Source organism: Pteropus medius, unplaced genomic scaffold (genome assembly GCF_902729225.1).
Source record: "Pteropus medius unplaced genomic scaffold, Ma_sr-lr_union100, whole genome shotgun sequence".
Lineage (NCBI taxonomy): Eukaryota > Metazoa > Chordata > Mammalia > Chiroptera > Pteropodidae > Pteropus > Pteropus medius.
The window spans coordinates 208,952-235,389 of NW_024348304.1; the positions used below are offsets into that span (position 1 = coordinate 208,952).

The 26,438-nt window shown below is 50.1% G+C and overlaps 1 protein-coding gene and 1 long non-coding RNA gene across 6 annotated transcripts in view; one reads left to right on the forward strand and one right to left on the reverse strand.

Annotated features, from left to right (window-relative positions):
• The window catches only part of SYNPO2 (synaptopodin 2), a 133,146-nt gene extending 128,742 nt beyond the window's left edge, over positions 1-4,404 (forward strand). The window contains exon 5 of the mRNA XM_039879505.1: positions 987-4,404. Within this exon, the coding sequence (XP_039735439.1) occupies positions 987-1,490 (504 nt within the window). The 3' untranslated portion in view covers positions 1,491-4,404. The remainder of the gene's footprint in view (positions 1-986) is intronic.
• A 238-nt stretch (positions 4,405-4,642) lies between these two features.
• The window catches only part of LOC120616201 (uncharacterized), a 65,667-nt gene continuing 43,871 nt past the window's right edge, over positions 4,643-26,438 (reverse strand). The window contains exon 5 of one of the 5 annotated variants that reach the window (XR_005656510.1): positions 4,643-6,849. This is a non-coding gene — a long non-coding RNA (uncharacterized LOC120616201). Of the gene's footprint in view, positions 6,850-15,321; positions 15,342-22,813; positions 22,836-22,903; positions 24,678-26,438 lie in introns of those variants that run through there. The other 4 variants (XR_005656514.1, XR_005656513.1, XR_005656509.1 and 1 more) reach the window with 4 other exon arrangements.

Sequence of the window (26,438 nt, forward strand, 5' to 3'; positions counted from 1 at the left end):
TGTTGACCCCCTTAATATGTGAGCCAAAAACGAGCCATCTACCTTATTTTTTTTTCTGTGCCTAATAGAAAAAAGCAGAAAAAACAACTGAATAGAGATCTTTTGTCAAATCCCAGTTTGCTGATCACTTTAAATTTAAGAACTCCATTACGAAAGAAAAACTGTTGAAATCGTTCGGGGAAGCTGGGCACCTTTCAGCACGGCACTGCTCTCTGTTCCAGGAACGATGCTGTGATACTTTCAGTCATTCACCTCCCCTGGGTGCCAGGGGCGTGACTCCGAGGGAGTCACGCAGATGGGGTGCGTGAGGGGCACGGGAGGGGCCAAAGGGGAGACGGCAGGAGCTTTCGATAGAGCAGATCTCCGCGTGGACACAGCTGAGCAGTTCGCTTCGCTTCCACGGTGGGTGTTTCAGGGACGAATTCTCAGAGAGACAAGGAATGTCACACGGAGAATAGGGAGGAAAACGCAGATGAAGTCGTGGCGAAGCGCTGCCTTCGGGGACGTGGGCCGCACGCCGCCCTCAGGAAACAAAGCCCCGTGCGATCGCCCCCGGCGCACGCCGACTTCGGGAGGAGGCAGGCGCCCCGCCAGGCTGGTAGGGCAAACGCAGCGCAGGAGCTTCGGCTCGTGTTTCGCGGTAGTTGGTGGACCACAGTGGGAGGACAGGTTCAAAGTCACTAGGAGATGGGAAAAGCCGAGGAGGCCGCGGCCTCTTTCTGGGGCTGTGAATACGTTTCGCTGACTTCGCACCAGGCAAAGGGGACTCGGGCGAGCTCGGGATGCAGATGCGGCTGTGTGGCGGGCAGAGGGCCGGGGATGACCGGCCCCGCGGCCCCTGAGTGAGGTGAGTCCCGGGCGGGGGGCGTCTTGGCCTTACGACCAGCCCTGGGGTCGGTTCTGCGGTGCTCGGCCCGGCACCGGGGCCGGTTCCGTCAGCACGAACCGCAGCGAGCGAGGCGCACTAACGCTTTCCGTGTTTCTAGGAGAGGGGGCGCCCCCTGTCTCTTCCTGGAAGGCCAGTCCCAGCCCCCGCCTCTGCAGCATCGCCGTGGGCACCTCGGCCCGCCTGGCCGACGGGCGGGCCCCAGAGGGCGACCCAGAGCCCGACCCCGCGGGAGGCAGCTGCGGAGTGGCCCCGTTCTCCAGCGGACGACGTGCTTAGGCCCAGAAGCATCCAGGACTCCATCGTGGCGACCGTGGTCTCGGCCGCTCGGAGGAAGGTGCCGCCGGGGCCCTCGGAGGGCCGGGATGACAGGCGGCCCTGGGTCCCGCAGGCCCGGAAGGCCAGCGAGGGCCCGTGCGCAGGGCGCGAGGACAGCGCGCTCAGCAGCTCCCAGGGCGGCTCCCGCTGGCCACGCGCGTGCTCCTGGCAGCCCGCCCGAAACGACCGCGAAGCCACAGCCCTGGAGACCAGGTCCGACTGCGGGGTGTCAGGGGCCGACGGCAGCTCCAACCCACACCCACGGGGATGGAGACGCCCAACATGAAAGTCGGAACCGACCGCGTGCCGCCTGTAACAAGAACTTTTTAAAAACGTCCCTTTGCAGAGTTCTTTTTCCGTAGAGTCAGATTCACTCTTGCTCTCGGCTTGTTCTCAGAAGTCATTTATCTGAGTGTGTGTACACACGTACATGCGAGTGCAAATCGTTTCCTTGTCTGCTGATGCGCACGGTTCCTTTGAAGAAAAAATTCTTTTTCTGCACCGCTGTGCTGGCACTTAAATCTAATTCACGATCTTAATTCCGTTTATTCTATGAATATGGGGTCATCTAGGCAACTAAATCCTACTCAGTTCAAGTGAAATTCAGTATTTTCTTCCATGCATCTTGTCCCAGGAAGAGACTGATGAAGCGTCGTGTGCTCACCGCCATCACAGGGACAGCGAGGAGCACAGCACGGGAGGCGTTGCACTGGGAGCGTGCCAGTGAGTGACAATTACATAGAAAACACGTTTCCATGGTGTTCTTTTAAGCGTTTCTCAGAAACATTTGAAAATGTAATAAACTTCAGAGGTTTTACAGTTGAAACGCAGGCATGCTCACAAAGGAAGGGACATCTGAGTGAGATGATGATACCTTTAAGAGGGCTTGAGGTAGATGGTGTCATGTGTGGGGAACAGAAAGATTTAGGTGTAGGACTCGTTTTTCGTCCACGCTAAGCAAGTGGCCTGAGACAGGACAGACGCGGGTTCACCCGTCCTCACCCGTCAGGTGGGCAGACCAGATCACGCAATCTCGGAGCCCTAACAGCACTGACGCTCTGGGATCCTCTCACGAGTGGGGCGACCTGAGATGCCATACTCATCTTTGTTGCTCATCATATAAGTATCAGATTAAGTTTTGGAGTGGGTTAGGTCACTGGTGTCACTACGTGTCTTATTAAAGGTCTAAAAGGAACTGTTGGGTGTTTTGTGCTACGTGTTACGTGGAATGAGGGTTGATGTGAATTAACAAATGGCTGATGGATTTAAGGAAGTGGAAGATGGATGTGTTATCGTGCAGCTGAAGGGCATGGCCATCTAGTTATAGAAAACATGCCACAGGGGCCTACGCGGCAAGTGGCATTTCCTTAGCGTCACCACTAGGCAGTTCAAAGGCAGCCAGGCAGCTGCTCGGTCAATTCCATGACCTGTGCCTGGTTAGCATGACAGTCAGTCACACACCTGCTCCTCGCTGCCACACCCGCAAAGTATTAAATACAAAGAAATCCAAATTATTTTACATCATAAGCAAGTACTGAGACTATTTTAAAATAAAAAAACCCCAACACTTTGAGTAGTCAAAACTTTATTAAGTTTTTAAAAGTGACTATTTTGCTTTGTTTTACTTTTTAACTCTTGAACTTATTATGATGTGTTTTATAGAATAAAACTAAAAAAAAAAAAATTTCCAGGATACACGTGATCCCTAATCTTGGAAGTGAAAGAATACGAATTTGAAATCCCAAGTCCTATTACTGATGGACTCAACCAGATACTAATTTGTTTGGTTATAGAGAAAAGATGAATACTTTCTATAAGTTATATTAAATTATCTTAAATTGATAGTGTTAATTCTGAAATTATAAGATGTAATTATTGACTCCTAAGAGTGTCTATGGAACCTTCTATAGTATATTGATTAATCTGTCAGCAAATTTTGGGAATCCCTCACATGAAATGCCTATTTGCTTCAAACTTTAGTTACTTTAGATGTTACTTTAGATGTTATGTTTTAAGATGCAGGTGATTTAGCAGAAAAGATTTTGCCTGATGAGATCAGATCACACCTTGTTGCTTTCTTTTATAAATGCTGGCATTAAGTCCTAGGATTTGATATTCCAATTCCAAACGTTTATATCACTACACTATTCACTGAAATGTTCACTAGATTCAAAAGAGAAAGAAGCCGACGTTTTAAACTTAATTATTATTACTGTAAGACAGCTATCTCCCTCTGCATGCACTGGTCGAAATTACCATTTATATTATTAAGCTATCTGGATGTACTCTAGGCACCGAGAAAAAGACAGTCCGAGGCAGGAAAGTTGTACATTTTACACTCACAAGGAAGTGAATGTCTCATGTGTTTATTAGAAATCCATGTTTTGAGAAGTCATTCTTTGCAGATATAATTCTGAAAAGCAAAAGTGCCATCGTCAAATCATCACGCAATGCACTGCGGGTGCGTGTCCCCGGTTTGCTTGAAGGGGAGTGAAGCTGGATTGGTGTGCTGAGCTCTGGTGCCCGTCCGATGCTCACCTAGGTAACTGTCGGATAAGAACAGCCCTTTCAGAGAGGGGCTGTGCTTGTAAACACAGGCCACTTTTGTTGTAAGACCTTTCGGCTAGTAGCAATCACACTGGGAGAAAGAGTTAAAAAGCGTTCTCTCACAGTACAGTATGCCAGTCACAGGGACACTAATTTGGCACCTTTCCTCCATCTCGAGTTTAAATATCTCATTGCATATGTGTGAAGCGTTCGTTATTAAGATGACTTAAATTTTGTCTAGTGTTGTGAGTTTTATAAATGCACAGATTCCGTTCATTTACCTCTGAACGTGTTTCTGTTGTTTGGGCACCATAAGCCCCATGGGAAAGGGCTGTCCTATTAGGGCACACGCATATATGTGTATTAAAGAATCGAAACTTTAGGTATAAATTACGATATCACAGAAGCTCGTTATTATCATTAGAGAGGCACTATAGAAATGTTTGCTTTTTGAGAGAAAGTGGATTTTCACATTTGATTTCTAAAGTAGAACTATCTATACCGTCCACACTTTTCCATTAGAAAAAGACTGTTTTCTGCTAATTACATTGACATTTCCACCTGTATTTATCCCAAATGACTGTATTTAAAAGCTGCATACTGAAATTCAAAATTATGTTACTAATAAAAAGTAACCTGAAAATCAACTTAAAGAGACTTTTCTTTCTTCCTTATAAAAATTGTTTTGAATTAAGTCTTCGCCCCAAAGAGAGTTAATCTTATCTACTACTTATTTTTAAATTTTAGTTTCTATAATATCAGCTTCTAGACACATCAAAAGAATTTCATGTTCATTGGCAACATTTTAACCATAACATTTAAAAAATTTTAAAACCAACTGAGAATACGATCAATTCACATGTAGGTTAAGAAGTGTGGGATCCAAACATATTTTAATATCCTTTATTAATTCTTTCCTCTATAGTATATTGAAATTCAGTCCTACACACAAGCACAGCCTTCAGTAATATGACTTGATATCATGAAACCACTTGGGATCTACCAGGTCCATCACCCCAGTAATTCCGACTACTAGCCCCTCTCGGGGTGGCTTCAGACTGACCTTGGTTAGACAAGCGCCTTCCTTGTAATAAAGCACACTTAAGTAAAACGTTTTAAAAAATGACTTCGGCTCTTACATAATATTAAAACTATCAGCTGGAACGCGGGCTCCTTAGTCAACTGGTATCACGCAGCACAGCTTTTTGACACTTTTTTGGAGGGAAATTCTGAATAAAATGGCTGTTTGGGGGGCATTCTGATAACAAATGTTTTTTAATGGGCCGGCACTTGGAAACACATTTCAAAAATGAGGACTGTCTGAAAGATTAAGATGACAGAAGGGACAGTGGCTCTGCACTGTCTCAAGATGCTGATGCTGTAGAAAAGCCCCCTTTCTCGGAGGGATCCCCTGCTGGTGGGCTATAAATTGCAGAACCCACTGAGAGGGAGGTAGTGTCCTCTCCCCCGGAGCCAGCGCAGGGCCTGGGGCACGGAGACCTCACAGCGGGCTTCCCTCCCCTGGCCAACCGCCCTTAAACCCGAGAAGGCTATGGCTGCCCGGCTCCTACAGAGAGGAGCACCTTGCGCTGACCCCTGACCTGTCAGGAGAAGCCTCATTTCCAGAGGCTGGACCGGTGGTTTTTCCTGTTGAGCAACATGTTTTGCATGCCACGGCTTTCTTCCAGGCCAGTTTGTAGGACAGAGAAAGAAAATATTTTTTAAAGGGAGGAGATTACATATGTTTCCATAACTTGGTATTATTTAGACCTTTATGCTAGTTAAAAATGCCTCTGTCCTTGAATTCAGATGACCTCTCTGGTTTCTGTCTATAGTAACTACGATTCTGGTTATTAGCAACACAAGAATGCCTATAATTTATTGAAGTTGGTATTTACTAGAGGGCTGGGAAGAGGAAACAGAACCCTGATTTTGTGATAAAACAAAGTTCAGTGCTCAGCTAAGTCAAGCCCCATGTCCAGCATGAACTTGACAAAGTCACTCAAACGAGGGCAGAGAGTCCCGCCCTGCAGAGTTCTCCGGTGACCGTGTCTGAACATTCTGTGTCTCCAAAAAGACCCAACTGGTTCTTCTACAGTATGTTTGGATAAGCAAAGTATCTGGATTTCTCGTTTTCCATAGAAAGGAAGACACTGAGCAAGAAATAAGAATTCATTGTTCAAGGTCTATTTAAAATGCTATCATGTAGAAAAGAAATCAGAGGTATTAACAAATCATATAGATATTTTGCCTGTAGAAGTTGCAAAAAAACTTGTGACACATTTTCATTTCACTATTACCTTACTATAAAATCATTCATAAAACAAAGCACACTGAATGAGGGCCATTCCAACATAAAAAAAAGGCGGGGGACGGGTGAATTTTAGCTATAAGCATCAAACAAATATTTTTACTACCATGAAGGCACTGACGTTTATGGCACAAATATTTCCATGTGCATTGATTTCACTTTAAGAAATCACTCGACTTAGCATTTTCCCCAAGTTATTATTATTTGAAGTGATCGATGACAAGATTTGATTTTAAGGTAAGGAAAATGAGCTTTCATGAAGACATCAGCATTGATGGTAGCAGGCACTGCCATCCTGATTTTTAATTTTTCTAAGAGGAAACCTTAAATTTTATCAGCACGGGTGGTGGTGGCAGGTTTAATAACATCGAATGGTATTTCTGTTTCTGCCCTAACTTCTCTCTCGGTACAATGAATATACCCAGAAGTGGTTTAAAGTGACAGCAAACTCAACCCTTCTCCCCAAGTGGAAAGTTAATAATGTCCATGGCTCGCCACAGTCTACGGACACAGACTGTGCAGAGTTTAAGAATAAAGGCCTGGGAAGGGGACGGCGCGTCCCCATCAGTGGAGGCCTAGGACTTCTTCCGAAAGGCACCACTCTCGACGAGGGCGCATAAAGCCCTACTACTGGCAGCTGCAGGAACCATCGTCGGGCAGACGGCTGCGTCGTCGGACAGTCAGCCATCAGTCTTTATCAGTTTCCCGCTTGGTGCCATGACAACGGCCGATGCCAAGGGCGCGTGGGTGAATAAGACGTGGGCTCCGTTCCCGGGAACTGACCGTTCTGAGGGAGACGAGAGTAACGACAGCCTTACGCACAGCGTTACGCGAGCAGCCAAGGAAACCCACCCCTGAGTAGGTGGAGGGCAGGTGTGCGGGTGGGGGTCCTCGCCCAAGCCTTTCCGGAGGGTCTGCGGCAGAGGCGCGTCTCAGGGGCTGGGCAGGGGGCTGGCAGGGGCGAGGGCAGCCGAGAGCGGGGCCGATCCGGGCAGAGGGGACGGCACGAAGCCGGGACGCCCCAGGCGGCTCTGCATCACGCCCGACAATGCGACGAGGACCCGGGAGCACTGGTCCCTCCCACAGGGAACGGACGCTCTGCCAAGGGCAGGTGTGAACACGTCACGCTCAGCGCGTAGCTTCAACACGACTCTGCACAAGCGGCCGTGGCTTAAACAAAAACGAGCGAGTGCGGCCGGATGAGCATTACTTATGCACGCTGCAACTGGAATTTCGTGTAATTTCCACACGTCATGAAAAAGATTTTTTTTAAGCCCTTAAAGTGTTAGAACGGTAACTCGCTGTACTGGAAGAGTGTAGGTCACATCGGCCCGGTGGCCAGCTTGCCCAGTGTGGCTGCAGGGCCACAGCGGGGCGCACACCAAAGGAGTGCGGAGCTGGCGTGGTCTGGCCTCTCAGTAGGATGATTATTCTGGAAGCACAGGGGCAGGCAGATTCGGAAGAGCAGGACATGGAGATAGGACACGGAGGGCTGCCCGTCTCCCCACGCGGACAGGCCGGCATAACTCCCCTCCTAGGGCACTGTGCAGTCAGTCAGTCAACACCAGAACATCCCCGAGGGGCCCTGCCCGCTCACCCCTTGCCTGTCACCGTGCGTCCAGGCCGGCACCCCAAGCACACACCGCGGCTGCCAGCTCCCTCCGTAACCCTTTCAACAGAGAGGCCCAGAGGCCCGAGCAGCCCCGCCTCCCTCACTTCTGGGAAGATGACGGTGGCTGAATGAGCACCAGGGGGACCGGGCCTCTCTCCAGGCCGTCCGTTCCCGCTGCAGATGTGGTCACAATCTTCGAGACACTGATTTCCTGGTTGACGGGAGTGACGGTCGGTTTTTTCTTTAACTTTCACTTGGCAGGTGGAGTGACGCCATCGCAGAAACTGGGTTAGCTTCTTTTCCGCAGCACACCCTAAGGCTTCACCCTTTGCTCAATCGCGTCGATGTCAAAGTATTTAAAATGAAGTATGCCACGAAAATACTTTGGTACCAACAATTAGTTTTAAAAGATTAAGAATTAACATAGAAATATCTTCGGTAGCTTTTCAAAACTCACGGACTATTGGGAGGAGGGGACGCGGAGGCCGTGCCCTGAAAGGCGGGGGGATTTAGGAAGCCGCCCCCACCCCGGGTCTCTCCCCGTCAGTGCCGCGCGCCCCGCAGAGCGCCGGGCCCCGCGGGCTGGGTCTGAGAGGGCCGCGTCGCCCGCCTCGCCTGCCGTCATTCCGAGCACTAACGCTGCTGTACTGTCGACTCCGTTTTACGCTCGTAAGACGCGTGGCGTGCGGAGACCCGAGCCGGTGTCGTGCTGTCCCGGGCAGCCCGCGCTGCCATCCCTCCCCGCTTCCCGGTTCGCAGACAGGAGTGACGTCATTGGAAATCGCAGCATGTCCTGGGCGCCAGGAGCGCTGGCCGCTCGGTGGCGACTCCCACCAGAGACTTCACTGACTCCCCCTCAGCTCTCAGCCACCTACATCCAGTTACCACTCCGGACACCACTCAGTGGCCGTCCACAATGAGCCAGGCACGGGAGCGACAGCTCTGCGTTCACAGAGCCCTGACTTGAGAGGGGGACAAAAAACATGAAACCACCAACTAAAGAAGCCCAGCTCGTGCTGGACGTGGCCCGGAGCGGGGCGCCGCGCCCTCCCTGGGGGAGCGGCCAGGGGCAGGGCCTGGAAGGGGAGAGAGGAAGCCGGGGCAGCTCGCGACTTCTCAGCCAGAGAAGACACGTACGGGCCCTTCGGAGATGACGCCGGGGCATTTGGGACACTGCACACGGGGGGCAGATCCCACCACTTCCGAAGGAGCCGGTGCGGCCGTGACCGCTGCTGTTCTTCACGTCAGCACCCTTCTCTCCGAAGGCGCCGCCGGGCGAGCGCGTGACCACCACCGAGACCATTCCCGTTTCACGTGGTGACGTGACACGTGGCCAAACCAGACTGCGGAGCCTCTTCAGCTACGTGCTCAGGCTCCCCCCGGGACTGAAGGCTGGCAGGGGAGCCCTCCCGTGCTCTAACGCGGGGCCTGGCCCTGCCACGCAGCGGCCTCAGCTTCCTCTCTCGGGAGAAAGCTGGCTCTGCACGCCAGGCCTCGACTCCCGTGAACTCCTGCTGCGGCATCTCCCCGTCCGCCAGGCCCGCCCAGCCGCTGTCACAGCACGCGGGAGGGGTCAGGCCCCAGGACCGCCCGCTCCGACAGCCGCGGCAGGGCCCCGGGGTCCGGCTGCCTGGACCTTCAGTCTGCTCCTCACGCAGCTGCTGCTGCAGCGTCACAGAGACGCACGGTGGCCGTTCCCTGGCTTTAAGGCACCGATGGCTCCGCGTGGCTCACGGCTAAGGTTTTTCACCTTCCCCTGCCTTTCAGCCCCCATCCTACCGGTCACCCCTTCTCCTGTGCCCCAGTCACCCGCTCCGCACGGCTCACGGTGCCAGACCCTCGTGTGTCCCGACCCCTGCGTCTCGGCGGCCGCGGCTGTCCGCTCGGGGCGCCTTCGGCGCCATCTCCACAGTCTCTGTCATCTGCGTCTCAGGCACAGACGGACCCGTCTCTGAAGCTTTCTGTGACTGCTCCGCCCTCCGCCTCGCCCGCGCCCCCACTGCTCAGCGCTTCGTTACGGTGGCCCCTGCCTGTCTCCTCGACGCCAACCCAGCTCGTGGGCCGACCCGGCTGCTACCACGAGCGGTGCGGACGGAAGGCAAGGACGGCAACCCTTCCCTCGTAACTTGCTTATGGCACAAAACAAAGCCTTTCAGTCCCAAAGTCAGAAGCCCTCCTAGGATTGACTCTGAACTCATACGGTTTGTACTGGATCCACGGAGCTCAGCGGACTTGGTTTAAGGAGGCCCTCGTAAAGTCCCACGCTAACTCGACATTTTTAACTTTAGGTCTTCCTTTCTTTGGGGGGACGACCCAAAATGTTCACATTTCAGGCCCCGTGAAACCCAAACCCATCCCTGGTTCCAGGCCCTGAGTCGTTAGCTGTGGTCAAGAATTTCTGTAAACAAAGCTTACAGCAGGTCCACCATGGGCTAGAGGTAGTCTGCAGGTCTCTGGCTTCTGGCTGGCCTGCGGGTGGGAGGTTCACATCTCCCCTGAGATAAGGGGCAGTGAGGGTAGCTGGCCTCTGCCAAGCTCCCCCCGCCCTGCTCCACAAAGCCCTGAGAGCAGTGAATTAGAAAACAAGGAAAAGACGAAGGCCCAGCAGGAGGAGCTACCAACAGAAACGCATCACCCAGCTGTCACTCAGCGTCGCCGCGCCCACGCCGACTCTGTGACGTGACTGACTCTGCTGCGGCGCCGACTCTGTGACGAGACTGACTCTGCTGCGGGCGAGGACGTGAGGGAAGCGGGAACTCAGAAGGGAGGCGGGACAGGGCGCAGGCAAGGAACTCGCCGGAGGAGTCGGGGTCGCCTGGCGTGTGCGGCCTCCCCCAGGGACGGTGGGCTGGGGTCCAGCCCCGCAGCCCTCGTCCCTGCCCCAGCCTCCTTCGGCGTGCCCTTCAGAACCAAGGCGGGCCCTGGCATGACAGCCCCAGTCCGCAGAAGCGGGGAGATGACGCATGGACTGGCCGCCAGCAAGGGGGCTGGCGAGGCGGTGGGGGTCCGAGCCCAGTTTCTGGTTCTGTCTTGGGGAGGATTCAGATCTTTTGAGGTCCCATGCACAGAAAAGAGGATGGGGCCACCGCCACTCCCATTATGTGATTCAAACAACACTTCAATATTTTTAAGTGACACATAACTTACCTTTATGGTGAAATTAGGATGACAGCTTTTCTAGATTTTGTGATATTTACATTTTGGACAAGCTGAATTTGGAGCTGAGCTTCCCCCTTCCTCAGACGCGGGCACACGCCCAGCTTGCCTATTCTCACGGCATCCTGGCCCTTCCTGATGGTGTGACCCCGGGAGAGCTGCTGTCCTCTCTGGGTCAGGCTGCTCATCTATTAAGTTGGTATTTCATATTCCTTTAATCCTCATGCGTCCATTACAGGTCATTGTCTTTCACCTTTCAAAACAACAATTAAAAATGCTTCTGCTCTGGCTTGCACACCCTACTGGCGTCAGTCGGGATCGGAGAGGACGTCCTGAGTACACAGCGATGCATCTGATTTTACTCCTCCCGCAAATACTTTCTGGATGCCGACCACTGAAAGCTGCTGAGTGACGAGCAAAACAGCCACATCCCGCAGCCCTGGGGCTCGCAGTCTGCCTCACGCAGAGGTGGGACCCGGAACCACCCCCGACCGGCTGCTTCCCAGGCCCCGCCCCCTCAGTCGCACTCTGCTACAGGGCTGAAAAATCGACTCTACTCAGGTGGCCTGGGTTCGAATCCCCAGTTCTGTCACTTTCTTGCTTTGTGACGCAAGCAAGTTTCCTAAGCTCTCTGTCCTGCGATGTCCTCACTTTTACAACAGCAGGTCCAGAGCCTGCGGGCGCCACAACTCCCAGGGGCCTCTGGCAGGGGGGCTGGCTCTCCAAGGCCTGGGAGGAGGTGGGTTCCTACAGGACTTCCCCTGGTTTCGTCAAGTGCCTCCTACGACCCTCCTAGGAACACTGGGAACTAACTTTGGCTCGGTTTACTTCGGGTTCACCCTTACAACAAGGGTGTAACCCTTTGGTGTCCCAGTTTTATGGTGGGTGTGTCTCTTCTCCAGCCTCCCAAGCCAGGCAAGCCCTGGGCTTTGTTTTCCATCCCCATAAATCAGCAAAGATACAAAACTAACCCTCAAGTTCATCCAGGTCAGGAAACACCCTCAGGAGATGCACTCTGCTCACCCCTCTGGGCTCCCACCTGTGTTTAACTCAGGGCCTGAACACTCCAGCTTGTGGATGCAATCAAGGTTGATTGTTATTTCTTCCCCCACAAACGTTCTAAGTTGTTTTTAGCAACAGGCTCGGTCTGGGCACCCAGTCCAGCAGGCTGTCTGTCCTTCACTGTCTGTGCAGTCTGCCACTGAGTCAAGTTGCCTGATCATCCTGCTTGGTGACCAGCCTAACACAAAGTCACAGTGTTTAAGTCATTACACTGAGAGCCATATTTCAATGAGTCAGTTGCGTTATCATTCTCTATTCTCTTTGCCTTAAGCAATAAAACACTGCTACAGAAAAAAAAAAAAAGAGAGAGCGAGATAAAGATCCCATCAACCAAGAGCCCTAATTCTGGGAGGAGCCGGCCCAGGCTCTCCCCCAGGCCACACCCTGTTCCGGGTCCCAGGGAGTTGGCCTTCACTGTAGGAAGGCTGATTGTTTACAAATGTTGAACATTTTCTCACTGAACCCATGTTGGGTGTGCCTTTGGAACAACAAAGGGTGAACACGCTAAGTACATTTCGTTTCATCCTCACTTGGAAGGGAATACTCAAAGTAAGCCATCAAAAATGGAAGCAAGAGTGCACACAGGGTTCCGGCTTCTGAATCTGCTTCCACTACACACATTCCCAGAGGCCTAGAATACAGAGCGAGACCCTATGTGGACAGGACAGAGATCACATGACTTGACCCTCCCCCATCGCTGATGAGGAAGCCACGTGCTCTGGGGACCACCATGTACCAGAAGCGGTGGTTCCGAAGCGGTGGTTTCGAGGCTGTGCCTCCGCCCTGGTTCTTTCAGGTGTACCTCTCTGTCACCTCAGACGCAGGCTCCATTTCACCAAGAAGTGATAAGCATGTTTAATAAACTGGTAGACTTTGTAAACTTAGCTCTTTTTGAGTATCCAATGACAGAGATTTATAAGGAAAAAATAAAAAAACAATCTATTGGAACTCAAAAACAAAACAAAACAAAAAAACAGTTAAAAAAATTTCCATTACATGGTGTACGTTAATCTTATTTCCCAGTATCTTAGCTGTCTTTACCAGCCTGGTAATTAGAAAACTAGGCTACATCAAAATTACTTGGGGGTGCCATTATTACTGAAGATGAAATGTTTCTCATTTACATATTTTACATTTTGAAATAAATTAGAGTTTCTTTTAGACATTTAGAAACAAGTACCTGTCATCAGGCTTCTCTGCCATCATCGCTACTTCTAAGACCCGAATAAAATCAGAACTAAGCAGTTATAGAGGCCTAGGCGAGGCTGAATGTAGGCTGGAGACCTGGAGGGAGGGAGCCTCAGAAGTCAATCAAACAAACGAGGTCAGAGCTGGGGACGAACAGAGGGCCAAGTGTTCTGTCACTCATGATCAGGCAGCAGCAGATCACGCTGACAGAGGGACCATGAAGGTCTCCTGGTATCAGAACCAAATCCAGGAAGTGATCATGTCTGGACAGCGCTGGCGGGTTAGACTTGACACGTCCACTGACAACACACGAACCAGTGTACCTTCAGAGTCACATATTTTTACCTTTATCACATTTTACGCATTTGTAAATTTTCTTCCAGGGGAGCAATGATAACTCACACTGGAGATTATTCTTGGACACATTACAGCTTGAACCTCCTACTTCAAAAACACGCTCTGAGATTCTGATAGATAATCCAGGCTCTTTGCTGCCAGTACATTCCAGGCTCCACAGGGTCACAGAACTTTTAGTCAGCTAGGAGTTACCAGAGCCAGCAGGGTTTTTTGTTTGTTTTCCTTTGTCTTAAGTGTGGACATAGAAAACTCACTCATCTGCAAGAGCCTCAGTTTAGTAGGAAAGTATCTATGGCACACGTCAGCTGTGACATCTAAAGGACTGCGTATGTCATCAGTTCATGTTTGGGATAAAGTCTCGTGAGCAAAAACCGAAGGTGGGGGAATCATGTTACAAATTAATAATAAAAAGTGCCCAGTCAACAAAATGCAAAAGAGAATTCCTCCACAGCAACCACACTCCAACTAGGAATTACAGAAAGGAGGATAAAAGATGCCAATATTAGCAAAATCAACCGAGAGCATCAGGCAGTATGCTGGGTAAGTAGTTCTGAATACCCATTAAAAGAGATATCATTTCTTCTTCATCGTTTTTGTTCCAAAATGAACACAATGCTAGAGGCTGGCAAAGGAAAAAAGGAACAGATTTGTACTATTACTTCCCCCTCCCAATTCTCTAACTTCACCTTCATATCTCCAAAATTTCTTTAGTTATTTTTAGGGTTTTTCTTCCAACTAGAAATTTAATTTGATGAACATAAAGAAAAAGGTCAATGGAAGAAAGAAATCGAAAGACAGAGTTTATGGAAAGCAGAGGAAGAATGAGGAGTACTGAATCGGAGCGGGAGGAACAAGGAGGTACCTCGGGGGAGCCACCCACCCTTTCCTGTTCTCTTTCTTCAACAAACACTTCCTGGGCCTCTACGAAGCACCCGTATCCTCCTAGGCACGGGGCTGAGGCACGAACGAAGGCCTTTCCTCGTGAGGCTTATATTCCAGCGATGCGAGGCCACCTTTGCCTACACAGGGCTGGATAATGAACAGTGAGGCTTTGTGTCCCATACAGTCTCTGCCACGACTGCTTAATTCTGCCATACTAAGTGCAAAATCTGTCGTAAGACAAACGAACGGCGGTGGCTGTGTTCCATTAGCGCTTTATGGGAACGGCTGGCAGGCCATCTTGACCCCCAAGCCCTCGCGTGCCGGCCTGGATTCTAGGGGAAAAGAGACAAGCACAGGTGCGCCACTACTTCGGGTAACGGTAAAATCCTTGAGGACCAGCGAGCAGGCTGAGGCACAGCGTGCGACAGCCGGTTCAGGCCGCTGCGGCAGACGCGCCTGCGACGACGACCACGCCGGGCCCTGCGCGGGGCGAGCGGTGCGGGTGGGAGCCGGCGCGCCGGGGAGGGCCCGTCCACGCCGGATCGCAGGGGCGGGGTCGCCGGCGCACGCGGCTGGGACGTGCGGTGTCCCCTGGGGCCGCGGAGGAAAGCGGGACCGGGCCCGCTAACGCCTTCCCCGCTGCTCTTCGTCTCCATTCTCCACGCTCCAGACGACACCTCCAGTAAGCGCTGCGGGCGGACAGACATCCGCCCAGGGAGAGTCAGCAGCACTTTCAAAGGAGGCCAGAGCCGTGGCTGGGGGCGAAAGTGCACCCGCGGACTCCAGCGGACGGCGCGGTCCTTCCGGTCCGGTCCGCCGCGGGCAAGCCTTCCGGTCCGGTCCGGTCCACCGCGGCCAAGCCTTCGGGTCCCGGTCCGGTCCGCCGCGGCCAAGCCTTCGGGTCCGGTCCGGTCCGCCGCGGGCAAGCCTTCCGGTCCCGGTCCGGTCCGCCGCGGGCAAGCCTTCCGGTCCCGGTCCGGTCCGCCGCGGGCAAGCCTTCCTGTGCGCGCTGACGCCCTTACCTAAGGAAGGGAGGGCGTGATCAGAACTTAGACCACGTCGTTAAGAGCTTGGGTTTGAGTCGGCACTGTCATGCATGAGGGCCCCGCGGGGTTCTGTGAGGTGAGAAGTGACACCTAAGGAAGGCAAAACTTTCTATTACTGCCCACTGTACAGAGACACCAACACAGAGGCCTGTTGCTCCAGCCCAGCTGGGGTCACCTCCGGCTTGTCTCATGAAACATGGGGTCAAAGTAGAAGATAACGACGCCAAGTTTATATAATCGAAACTCAGGAGACAAACTGTGATAGAGACAACTGCTGTACAGGAAACGGTACGGTGTATGGTTTAGAATTCGGAGCAGACACAGAGAAAGATGAACTTGATAACTAAGAATGATCAATACACATGTAAAGTTAATGTCTAAGCTCTAAAGAATGACAAGTAAATTTTATGAGAAACGACTTACAGAAGTCACTGGTGTCCAGACGACGCTGACACTTGTGTGAGTCGGAGGTAACAGTGCCTCCCCTGAACTATGACATCACACCAGGTAGATACCTCGTGGGCATAAACTGTTTCAAAATAAGAGGACAATGGGTCACGCTGTCCCCTTCACTATGCCCGCCTACAGCCTGCCTGTAGACTGCCTGATGGTCCAAACCTTTGTTCTCGAGGAACAATCAACTCTTTAAGGCAAAGTTTGTCCAAAGAAATTAGTAACTGACAAGGAATCTTCGCTTTTTGATTTAATCTCAACGTAAGACCGTGAGGTTGGGTGCTGACCATAGAAGCAAATCTCAATTCCAGCTGATGTCTTCTTGGGGAGCAGCAGTGTGGTCATACTGAAGAACAAGCCCACTTGCCCTTCGCGAAAAGCCCGTGGGTTTGAGGGGGAAGCAGTGGGGACAGGCACACTGGGTCACCAGCTGCAACACTTATAACCAGGAAGTTCCTTGCTGTCTTTTTGGCTGAGCAAATGACTCACTGTTGTAATCTTGAGTAAGTCTCTTAAGTTCTAAGCATTTGACTTCCTTCCATCTAGTAACAATGACCTAATACCAAGAAATCTTGAAAATGTGAGACCATTTTTTGATGATTACCAGCAGCTAACAGTAACAGGTGATGAAGAAAAAAAGAAAAAGAAAAATCCATAAAGCAAAATTCATTCATTCTGTATCAAGGTATCTCTACTACTAAGTTACTCTAAAAATATTCTTTTTGAGCCATTTCAACATGGGCACTAAAATAGTTAATTCAAGAAACTGAGTTTGTTATTTTCCATATGAACAGGTTTTCAAACTGTGGCTCTTTGTCTAGGTGAGAAAAAGTGTGCCAGTGTCCTTTTTGAATTCTTGTACTGTGTGATCACGAATCTGTATCCTAATCTGCTACTTTAATTAAAGAACTCTCACCCCATGTAACACGTTTGTAGCTTTAGTGCAGGAAGCATGACCTCACTAGGACTCAGATTAGTAACAAGAAAGAATGAAGGCTTCAGGCGGATCTCTTTTCCACAATATAAAATATAGATTTAAAAAATTTTTAAATGTTTTAATGAACCATTTTTGGCTTATTAAAAGGAAAAAGTATAACAAGGGTTAAGTATGTAGATCTTGGAATCCACCAGACCTGGCTTCGAATCCTGGTTCTGTTTACCAGCTATAGGTGGAGGAAAAGCTATTTAATCGCTCTGAAATCGCTCTATTTAATCGCTCTCGTTTGCAAAGCTGGGGTAGAGATGCTTAATGTGCACACACTGCTGTAAAGGCTCAACAAGAAAAATGCATGTATAAAAATTACATACAAAGCACATATGCAGTATCTTATGCAAAATGAAACTTGGTTTTTATAAGTGAGGAAAAAGTGGGCCCATGTAACACAGTTTAGAGTAATTTTATTCATTTACTTTTCAGCTACTCAGAGCTTTTAACTAATTCTTCATGTGATTTCTCAAATTTGTCACAATCATCCACCAAGTTTAGAGCCGGCATCTTACCCAGTGCTTTGCTTCTCTTTGAGGACAAATGTGAATTCTACACCAAATTCTATAGCTAACCTCTATGTATTATTTCAGATCCCTCAAATATTAAAATTTTCAGTTATCCCTAACAGGTTATTTGTACATCAGACATCAAAATGCAGATCATTGTTCTGGCAAGTAACAGATTGGCATCTGTGAGTTTACCAAAGCAGGAACGCCACAGGAAAAATAGGAATATAAAAACAGAGGGACTAACCCTTACCTTCTTTAGCCTCAGAGTATAAATAACCGAGCCTTATAATTACATGGCACTTCATGGTTTGTACAGTAAAAATAAAACAAAGGGCAGCTGTAATAAACACAGTCCTCTGTGAGCCAAAGGCATGCCTCCCTGCCCATCATACTTCCTGGGCCGGGACTGGAGGAATCAGGTGGCATGGTGAGGAAAAATAAATAACATACATGTGCAGAGAGCTCATAAACCAGGGCCTGATGAGCAATTTGAAGACTCAGGCGAGGGCCTGCTGCTTCTGTTGCCTCTTTTGCCTCTACGAGTGGCAACGGAAGCAGTGAGCGCGGTAAGGAAACAGAGCTTGCTGAAACGGACTTGGCACCGGGTCCCACCACGCAGCATTGCAGGTCGATGACAGCACAAGCAGAATTTAACCTGACCTTTTAAAATCTTCACGGTGACTTCGGTCACTCTCCTAACTGAATGGTGGATGTCCAGTTGGCTTTGTCTTCAATGCCCTTCACGGAATATTTCTATTAAGTGGGTATTTGTTGTTGTTATTGTAGTTCTGCTTTACCTATTAGTTCAATGACAGTGACCATATCCAAATGGTCGAGAACAACTAAGCAGAGATGTTCTCTTGTCATAAATGATAGAGAATATAAATAGTAACGTACAACTGTAGAGGGCATCGTGTAGCCCTTTTTATGAATTCTTCACCTCTGAGTCAAACAGAGTTGAAAAGGACTTAGCAATCACAGAAGGCTGTAATGAAGAATATCATCAGAACTACGGGGCCTGAAAAAAGTAATTTAATTCAGTGTCGTATTTCTATAAAAAAATCTTGCAATTTATTAAAGATTAAGTCTATATTAATTATACATGTAATATATCATTGCATATACATAAATATGCAAATACTTTTTCAGTGTAAATAAACTTTTAAGTAATGCTATTTGAGAATAAAGATTCTGGGTCAAGGATTCTATGATGTCAAAATAACCAAGATTTTCTTTAGAAATGAAATGGATTAGAGAAAAGATTTTGAGAGTTGCTGGAACCCGTAATGGTAGCACATATGTGAATTCGAGAGAGGAAAGCGGCATTTCCTGTCATCCCGGAAGAAGGGGCTATCTTATTCTTGTGACTAAGATGAACAAAGGATGTAGTTACACCAATGAGTTGGCTACAGTTCCAAAATTAATTCTTCTGGGCAACCAATAAAATCCATACATATTTGGGGAAAAAAAAAATATCTTTCTTTGGCTTTGCTCACTCAAGAGGGGAAAATGAGATCTGAGACCTAAGAGCAAAGAGTTGCAGCCACCTCGAAATGTGCACGATCTGAAGAACTTGGGCCCACAACAGCTTAGCCCGAGTCCACCTAGATGTTTAGCCTTTCTTACCAGAAATGCCAGTCTGGACCAGGTACCATAAGTCACGGGAGCCAAGAGAGAAAACCAGCCACGTGCACCTGGCACGACTTATCTGGTATCAGCCGTATAGATGACATGTAGATTCCAGAAGGTCCGAGGACCCCGGAGTTGGCGTGGCAGTCACCGTGGTCTGGCGGAAGCAGCACAGAAGCTGGAGGCAGGCAGTCCGCGGGAATGCCAGTTCGGCCTCCTCCCCGTGGTGCTGGGCAGGACTCTTGGTGGAAGGTGCAGAAACCCAGTCGGGATGAGCACAGGCCGAGGAAAAGGAGGCGCTCAGGGGCCCAGGCAGGACGAAAACACCGCTGCCAGCAGGGTGGCCGGGCCAGGGGCATGAGTGCTGCCGGGCCCTCGCCTCCGTCTCCACCTCCGTCTGTCGGTCGGCTTCCTTTCCCGGACCAGCGCTCCCAAATGTGCCCACCGCTACAGCCTGCGGGGACTCTCCTGGCTCCCGTCCTTCCAGCTTCCCAGAGAAGAGGACGCTCTCCCCACACCACATCCTTCTCCGTCCTCCAGCCCTCTCCTCACCCAGGTTCAGAAAGAGTGAGGACACACCGTCACCATCCAGGCTGTGTCCGGGCATACGTCAGTCCCAAAGCCATCGACGAGCTGAGGCAGGAGGGCTGACGCAGTTCAGGTCAGGTGGCCACATCCGAGGAGAACGGGCTGCCGTGGGGCGAAGGGCACTGGCATGCACTGCCAAGTCTTTAACCTCCCCCTTTTCCCAAACTCCAAAATGGCTAAAAGTGTAACGCTTAGCTCGCATAATGTTCGTGAGGAGTTATTAACACGTGATAAAGCATCTTGAAAAACAAATGCTTTGCAAAGACGTTCTCAGTTGTTCCTCAGACCAGGAGATTTCTGGAGCCTGGTGCAAGCCAGTGGACAGCCGTGCCCCTCAGCCCACAGGACGCGCTATTCCCTGGGGAGTGCTGTGACAGCCCGCAGGGTGGGTGCAGCCAGTGTGCTCAGCCAATGTAAAAAGGCACATTAGCAAGAATTAGGTCCAACTACTTAAAACATCAAGCCTAAAGGAGCATGAGTGGTTTTATTTCATCAGAAAAATACAACCGTTTCTTCCCTATAACCTAATATCTAAACTATGGATTAGTACAAAGAAATGTGTTTTCTGGAGGACGTGGCTGAATATTTACCTCGAACAGGAAAATAAATTTTGCTTAGTACTCCTTACTCCAAGGATGCCGAGTGCTTTGTTTTGATACCGATTAACGTCACACAGGAGAAACACAAATCCCGCTGCTGAAGAGGACGCCGTGGCAGGAAGACTTAGCACTCAGGCGATGACACCAAGAGCAAAAGCCTGTCCCCCTCCCACAGAGGGCTCCCTCCACGTCTTCAGCGGACTTCCTTACTGGAGAGCAATGTGACCTCGGAACTGACATACACGGTCCCTGGTAAAGTACGTGATACAGGCAGCTGGCTCACAGTTACCGTGTGTGAGGCTCCTGCTTTCGTAGTGTCTGTTGACTCTTCCTGCCCTGCACATTTTTCTCTGGCAGAAGAAGGGGTGAACTTCTCAGGGTCCGTCCTGCTTCCCTTAGCCCGCCCGGACCCATCCTCATGAAAATAAAACGATCCTGCCTCATCCCTGGCACAACCAACGCTCCCGTCCTCCGGAAGCCCTCTGAATTTTCAAGGCCGGGTCAGATGGCCCTCCTTTGGGTCTGAGAGTACACACTGTGCTTGTCCCTTGCACCAGTTATTTCTCTTGAAGTTTCAAAATGCCAGAAAATACCAATCGAACCAGCTTCATTGAGCAGACCATCATCTTCTGCAGTGTGTGTATCTGCAGTACCTGTTCATTCTGCAAACACTTACCAGACATCCACAACATGCCAGGCTTGCTCTGGTGGCCGTGGGAACCAACACCTGAGCCTGAATGAGTAAGACCCCCATTCCCATCGCGGGTGGGACTGAGAATCAACCTTGCACCATAAACCTGGGCTCCGCCATCAAATGACAGTCATCTCCCTGAACCACCAGTTTCTGATTTCGTCCAGCGGTTATAACCGGGCTTCTCCTTTGTTTTCTACTGGTCCCCAAGTCCCTTGCTATGGCTGTCACACACCCTGGCCCACGAGGCAAGAATGAGCCCTTGCTCCTCTCTCTCCAGGAGGCTCTCTCCAGCACAAGCCCTGAGCGGCCTGATCACCAGGTGCTCGCTCATTAAGCGTGAGCACAGCCCGTCCTCTGCAGGGGCCACGGCACTTTCAGTACTCTTAAGCCTCCCGGATCAGCACTGCCACCTCCTTCTCAATAGATGGCCTCTCCTTTACATCTGTGCATCCCCAAGACTGCGTGCACCCACACTCACTGTTTCCTTCTTTCCTCCTTTCATTATGGAAAGGCCTCCCTTCTCCGGGGAGCATGCAAGCCCCTCAGCCCAGGCTCTGGGTCCCATGCTCGCCCTCCGTCTGGTTGGCTCTGAAGCACAGCTTTCATCTGAATGTACAAATCGGAACTGCTCGCTTTTTCACGCAGTCCCTCAAAGTGCTCTATAGGGGCTGAGAAGGGAGCAGAGCAACGCTCCCTGTGAGGCTCTGTGTACGCCAGGGCTGCCGGCTGCGTGGACGGGGTGCCCATGGGCAGCGGGGCCCCACGCGCTGGGCGGGGGCAGCATCTTGGGCCTCTGCCCACCACCCAACGCTGTAACAACCAGGGACGTCCCCGCACATGCCCGGATCCCGTTTGAGAACTACTACTACAAACGATTGGGAAACAACACGCAGGACTCGAGAGTGAAATCAGGAGCGTTATGATCAGGATCGGGATCGGGATCGGGATTGGGATCGAGATCGAGTTGTGTTTTCGAGTTTGAAATATACTGATTAGTGGAATTGTGGTAAAACATCGAATGATTAAAAATTCAGCTAGGGGACCGAGATACCGTTAAGAGTGCTAACGGAAGAGCAGCTGAAGAACAGGAAGATCTCCACCGGGAAAGATAGCGCAATGAGAAGAATTTGATCTTGTTTGTTCTTTCTATAAGAAGTTTTCTTGTAAAAAAAGGAAGACCACAAAAATCTAGGAAGTGACCTAAGGTTTCACAGAATCCTCCTTGAGAATGCCTGTAAACGTCTCCGAAAGAAATCTTTCTGAATTCCATATTTTTAAGAAAAATTAATGTTTCCTCTTCTTATTCGTAAGAAAAGGCACAGGCTAAGAAGATAAGCACTCTGTTAAAGTGCACGACAGACCGGTAGACACTGACTGAGTTTAAAGTGCTTCACAGCACTGGCGCTTGCTGTGCACTGGGGTCAGACACACGACGGTCACGTCTACGAAGAGTGAGGCAAAGTCTCCGCCGCCCCCAGGAAACCCCCGTACGGATCGCGCTTCCTGAGATAGTACAAACTGTGTTCGTCACCCCCACTCCTGCCTGTTCACGGGAGGAGACCCTCCCCGACAGGAACACAACCTGCAGCAGTCAGGGACGAGAAGCAGAGTCAAACGCGGGGCTGGACACCAGGCTCCCACGCGGGCTACTGCATGACCCTGGGAAAGCTCCTTCCTCTCCTGGCACCTGCGCCACAGGGTGACACGTCCTTTAGCGTGTCCTTGGCTTTCGCCATCGCCGTTGATAACCAGAGCCGGCTCCTGGCTGCCGAGAGGCTGACCATCACGCCAGTCAGGACCAGGCTACTGGGCCAGGCCAGAGCCGCACCAAAGGTGACAACCGACCAGTACGATTTTCCTTCCAGATGGCCCCGGGGGCTCGGGAGCACCTCTGCCATGGCTCCAACACTCTGGTGAGCGTGCGACCAGCTGACTGCTATGGCGCTCATCATAGAAAGGAATCATCCAGAAACGAGCACGTTCTTCAAATAACACGACCTGACGTGTTTCCTTAAAAAAGCAGTTCATAAAAAACATGCATTGTAACAATTATATAATAAACAGAGGCAGATAAAATGTATGGAAATAGTGATCTCACTGATTAATTCTACAAACATTTATTAGATGTCCACTATGTACAGGGAGGAATTTTGCTAGGTATTAATTAAAGATACAATACGAAGGTGAATATAATATGATGCCTATTATCAAGCAGTTGAGACAAATATAAAACATATAATTAGGTAGTAAATCCCGTATCAGAGGTATGAATTAAGAGCTCTAAGAACAAAGAAGAGAAAGAAAATTCAACAAAATATAGGAAAATCGAGAACTTCTCTGGTTTTCAGGAAGACGGAAATGAGACTGTGTCTAGGGGGACAGGGACGAGGCGGGGGTGGGGTGGATTTCCCATCCCCTTCAGCTATACTCCGTCTCTTTCCCCATCTGCAACAGTCACGACTTTGGTACAGGAGATGTGATGAATGTCAAAACCAGCTAGAGAACAAGAAATCCCAAAGACGGCGTGCTCGGAAGTGAAAAGGAAGATGGTCCCATTCACGTCGCAGAGTGAAGCCACTTACGGAGTGACTGTGTACGTGGGAGCCATAGCATCCACTTAAAAAACCAGTGTCACCTCACGGTTCCACGGGCTGCCACGCCCAGCACTTGTCTGCATGAATGGACGTGACCCCAAACGCAGGCCGCAAGTCTTTAGCCCCTACAGGACCATTCTGATGCCAGGATGCCAGGAATAGCTCCGGCATACTGAAGGCGAGCGACGAACAGACCAGCTCTCTATGCCGTCATCGAGCAGCCCCTCCTGGCCGGCCTGGCCTGCTTCAGGGCACACCAAGGGCAGCTGGAGGAGGGGGAGCAGCAGGGGAGCCCAGGCGGCAGGCGGGCGCCCAGGACCTGCGGGAGCGGCGGGATTCCGCGCTCCCTGGCTCAGGAGGCGCAGGCCGGCGAGGGGGATGCGAACTCGGGCTGCTCAGGGAAACAGTGGGACTGAAAACGCAGAGTCACACAACACGGCTATGAACTATGCGCGAAGAGAAAGGGCGGAGACGAGGTCAGGCGAGCGCCTCCCTGACGCGGTGCTCATGGGAGCGTGAGGAGGTGGAGACGCTGCGAGACCCGTTCCAAGCTAACACGATCCGTGTCCGAGGAGCCGGCGAGGCCTTGGCTCCTTCGCATCGTCAGAACCACTTCCCAAATGGCTCTAAACGAGTCACGGCAGCACCCATTTCTTGAGCCTGCTCTCATTCACAAAGCTATGCAGCCCCTTTTGAAGATTTCAGTCCAAAGCCCCTCCCCCGCTGAGTGACACAAGGGGCTCATTCACTGAGCAAGTGCCAGGAAGAGGGAGGCAGTTAAGGGCTGACGTTCAGAGGGACGGGTCTTAGAGACGAGACTGGCCGACCTTCTAGACGGCGCTTCTGGGCCCTTCCTGCTCCACGTCATGCGGGGTCGACGGGCCAGACTGCTGGAGGCTAAAGACGACTGGACGGCTGGCAGGGGCTCACGCTGCCCCCAGGTGGCATCGGGGGGCCCAGAATCTCCCGGAAGCTCTGCGACTTCGGGAGGACAGATGGATAACCAGTGCACCTCAGAGACGAGAAAAGTCAACCCCAAGGGTGGCCTGACACCAGAGCTTCAGTCACTGTGTGGGAGAGTGGGCACTGGGCTCCTACGGGCCTCCCAGCAGTGGCTCCAACCCGTACGCCATTCAGAATTCCTCAGCTCTGGTCACTGGTAGAGTCGCTTCCAGGCGCCCGCCACTGGCAGCCCACTGCAACCAGGAGGGCAGCTGCCACAAACATCTGTACCATTCTCCCCCTGAGTTAAATGCTGCTGGAAAAAAAACCCAATTCACTCATAATTCTCTTACTTCATTGAAAAATTGCTAGACAAAGATAGTAAAAGCATTTTAAAAATGAATGAAGCCGGAGCCCAGGGCAGGGAGAGCTGAAGCAGTTGGGTGCCTGGGGAGAACCCTATGTCCAGGCCACCTAGGACTTTGCATCTTCATATCTGAACCATGCTCAGGAAAAGGCATGCACACAGGACAGAGTTCACCACACATAAGCGACTAAAGAGCCCTCACAGAGGCAAACAGCCAAGAAAACTGCCTGGAAGAAACTTGACTGTGCGGAGTAAAGGCTCTCCTGGGAATCTGCAGCCACAGGAAGGGTCAGACATGGATTCAGAAACAAAATTCACACTGTGTGAGGTAAGGAACTCAGAAGCTGGAAACTTTCATTTCTGGACCCTTTTCAACTGGAGCCAGGTCTGTAACGTCCTCAGCACACGTGGCAGAAACACAAACCCACTCTGGAGGAATGAATTAGAAAAGTCCAAGGGTTGTGTTTTATTGTGAATTAAAGTTCCCAATAAAAGAAAAATCTCAAAACACATGAGAAACTAAGACACACACACGTGCACGCGACTTGCTTTCCTTCGGGCAACTGTTCTCTCTCTGCCCTTTAGTTCATGGCTGGTCCTTTCGAATAGTTTCCATTGGCAGCTAACACTCACTGTCTGCTCATTCCTGTCTTAAATTCATTCTATTTGGGTTCCATTACCTCCACACTAAAAAGGCATCTAAATTCTGCCAGTGACCTACTTTTTGCCCATTTCAATGACCTTTTCTCCTATGTCATCCTCTGTGATCTCTTTCTAGAACTTGACAATGCCTTAAAATTCTCTTTCCTCTTGAACTTTGCTCTCCTGGTTCTTTCCCAACTTCAACTTTTTCTTATGTATCCATTCATTCGCTCATTCATTCAACAAACATTAAGCGCTGAATGTTTTACTCTTAAAATATGTCACAGTTTAACAGAAAAAGCAGCAGGTTGGTTGGGGATTCAGGCAAACTACATGGGATTAGTGGCCATTTGTATTGATGAGCACAGAATCGGAATAAGAAAAGCTATTTGCCGGATCTTGTTAGTGACACACTGATAAATCTCTCCCACACAGGATAAGTACTCATCACATACACCAGCCCCTTTGCTTTTCACCTGGATATTTTATTTTTAAGCAAATTTTCCTCTGATCCACACGTGCTGTATTTCTGTGTATTAATATCTGTCACACCTGAATCTTTAAAAGCTAAGGAATCATTTTATTTTTTCTATCTGACCTTTGGCATGTGACCACCTCTCTGTTGTCTCATCCGAAATGGGCAGTAAGCCATTATTATTTAAGGTGACGTCACACATTTTGATCGTCACTCCTTTACCACCAAGTTTGTGCTCGTTGCACTTTTTGACGGTGATAATAATAACAGTGGACATTTATTACACACTCAGTATGTGCCAGGCATTGAGATAAGCCCTATGCGGTGCCACAGCCTGATGATACTGTGATTGTCCCTACTTTATAGTCGTGATGCTGAGACTCTCGTAAGTGAGACATGGCTATAAATCCAGATCCTGTCACTAAACATTCCTTAAAAAAAAACTTCATGTTTTCTTTAATGAAATTTTACTTAATTAGGTCATGCTAAATTTGTATGTAAAAGCAGGGTTAATTTTCTTGCAGGTGAGAAAAACTGTCAAAGAAAAAGCTTCTGTAGACAGGAAAAATACCAGCTGGCTAGAATCGGGACAG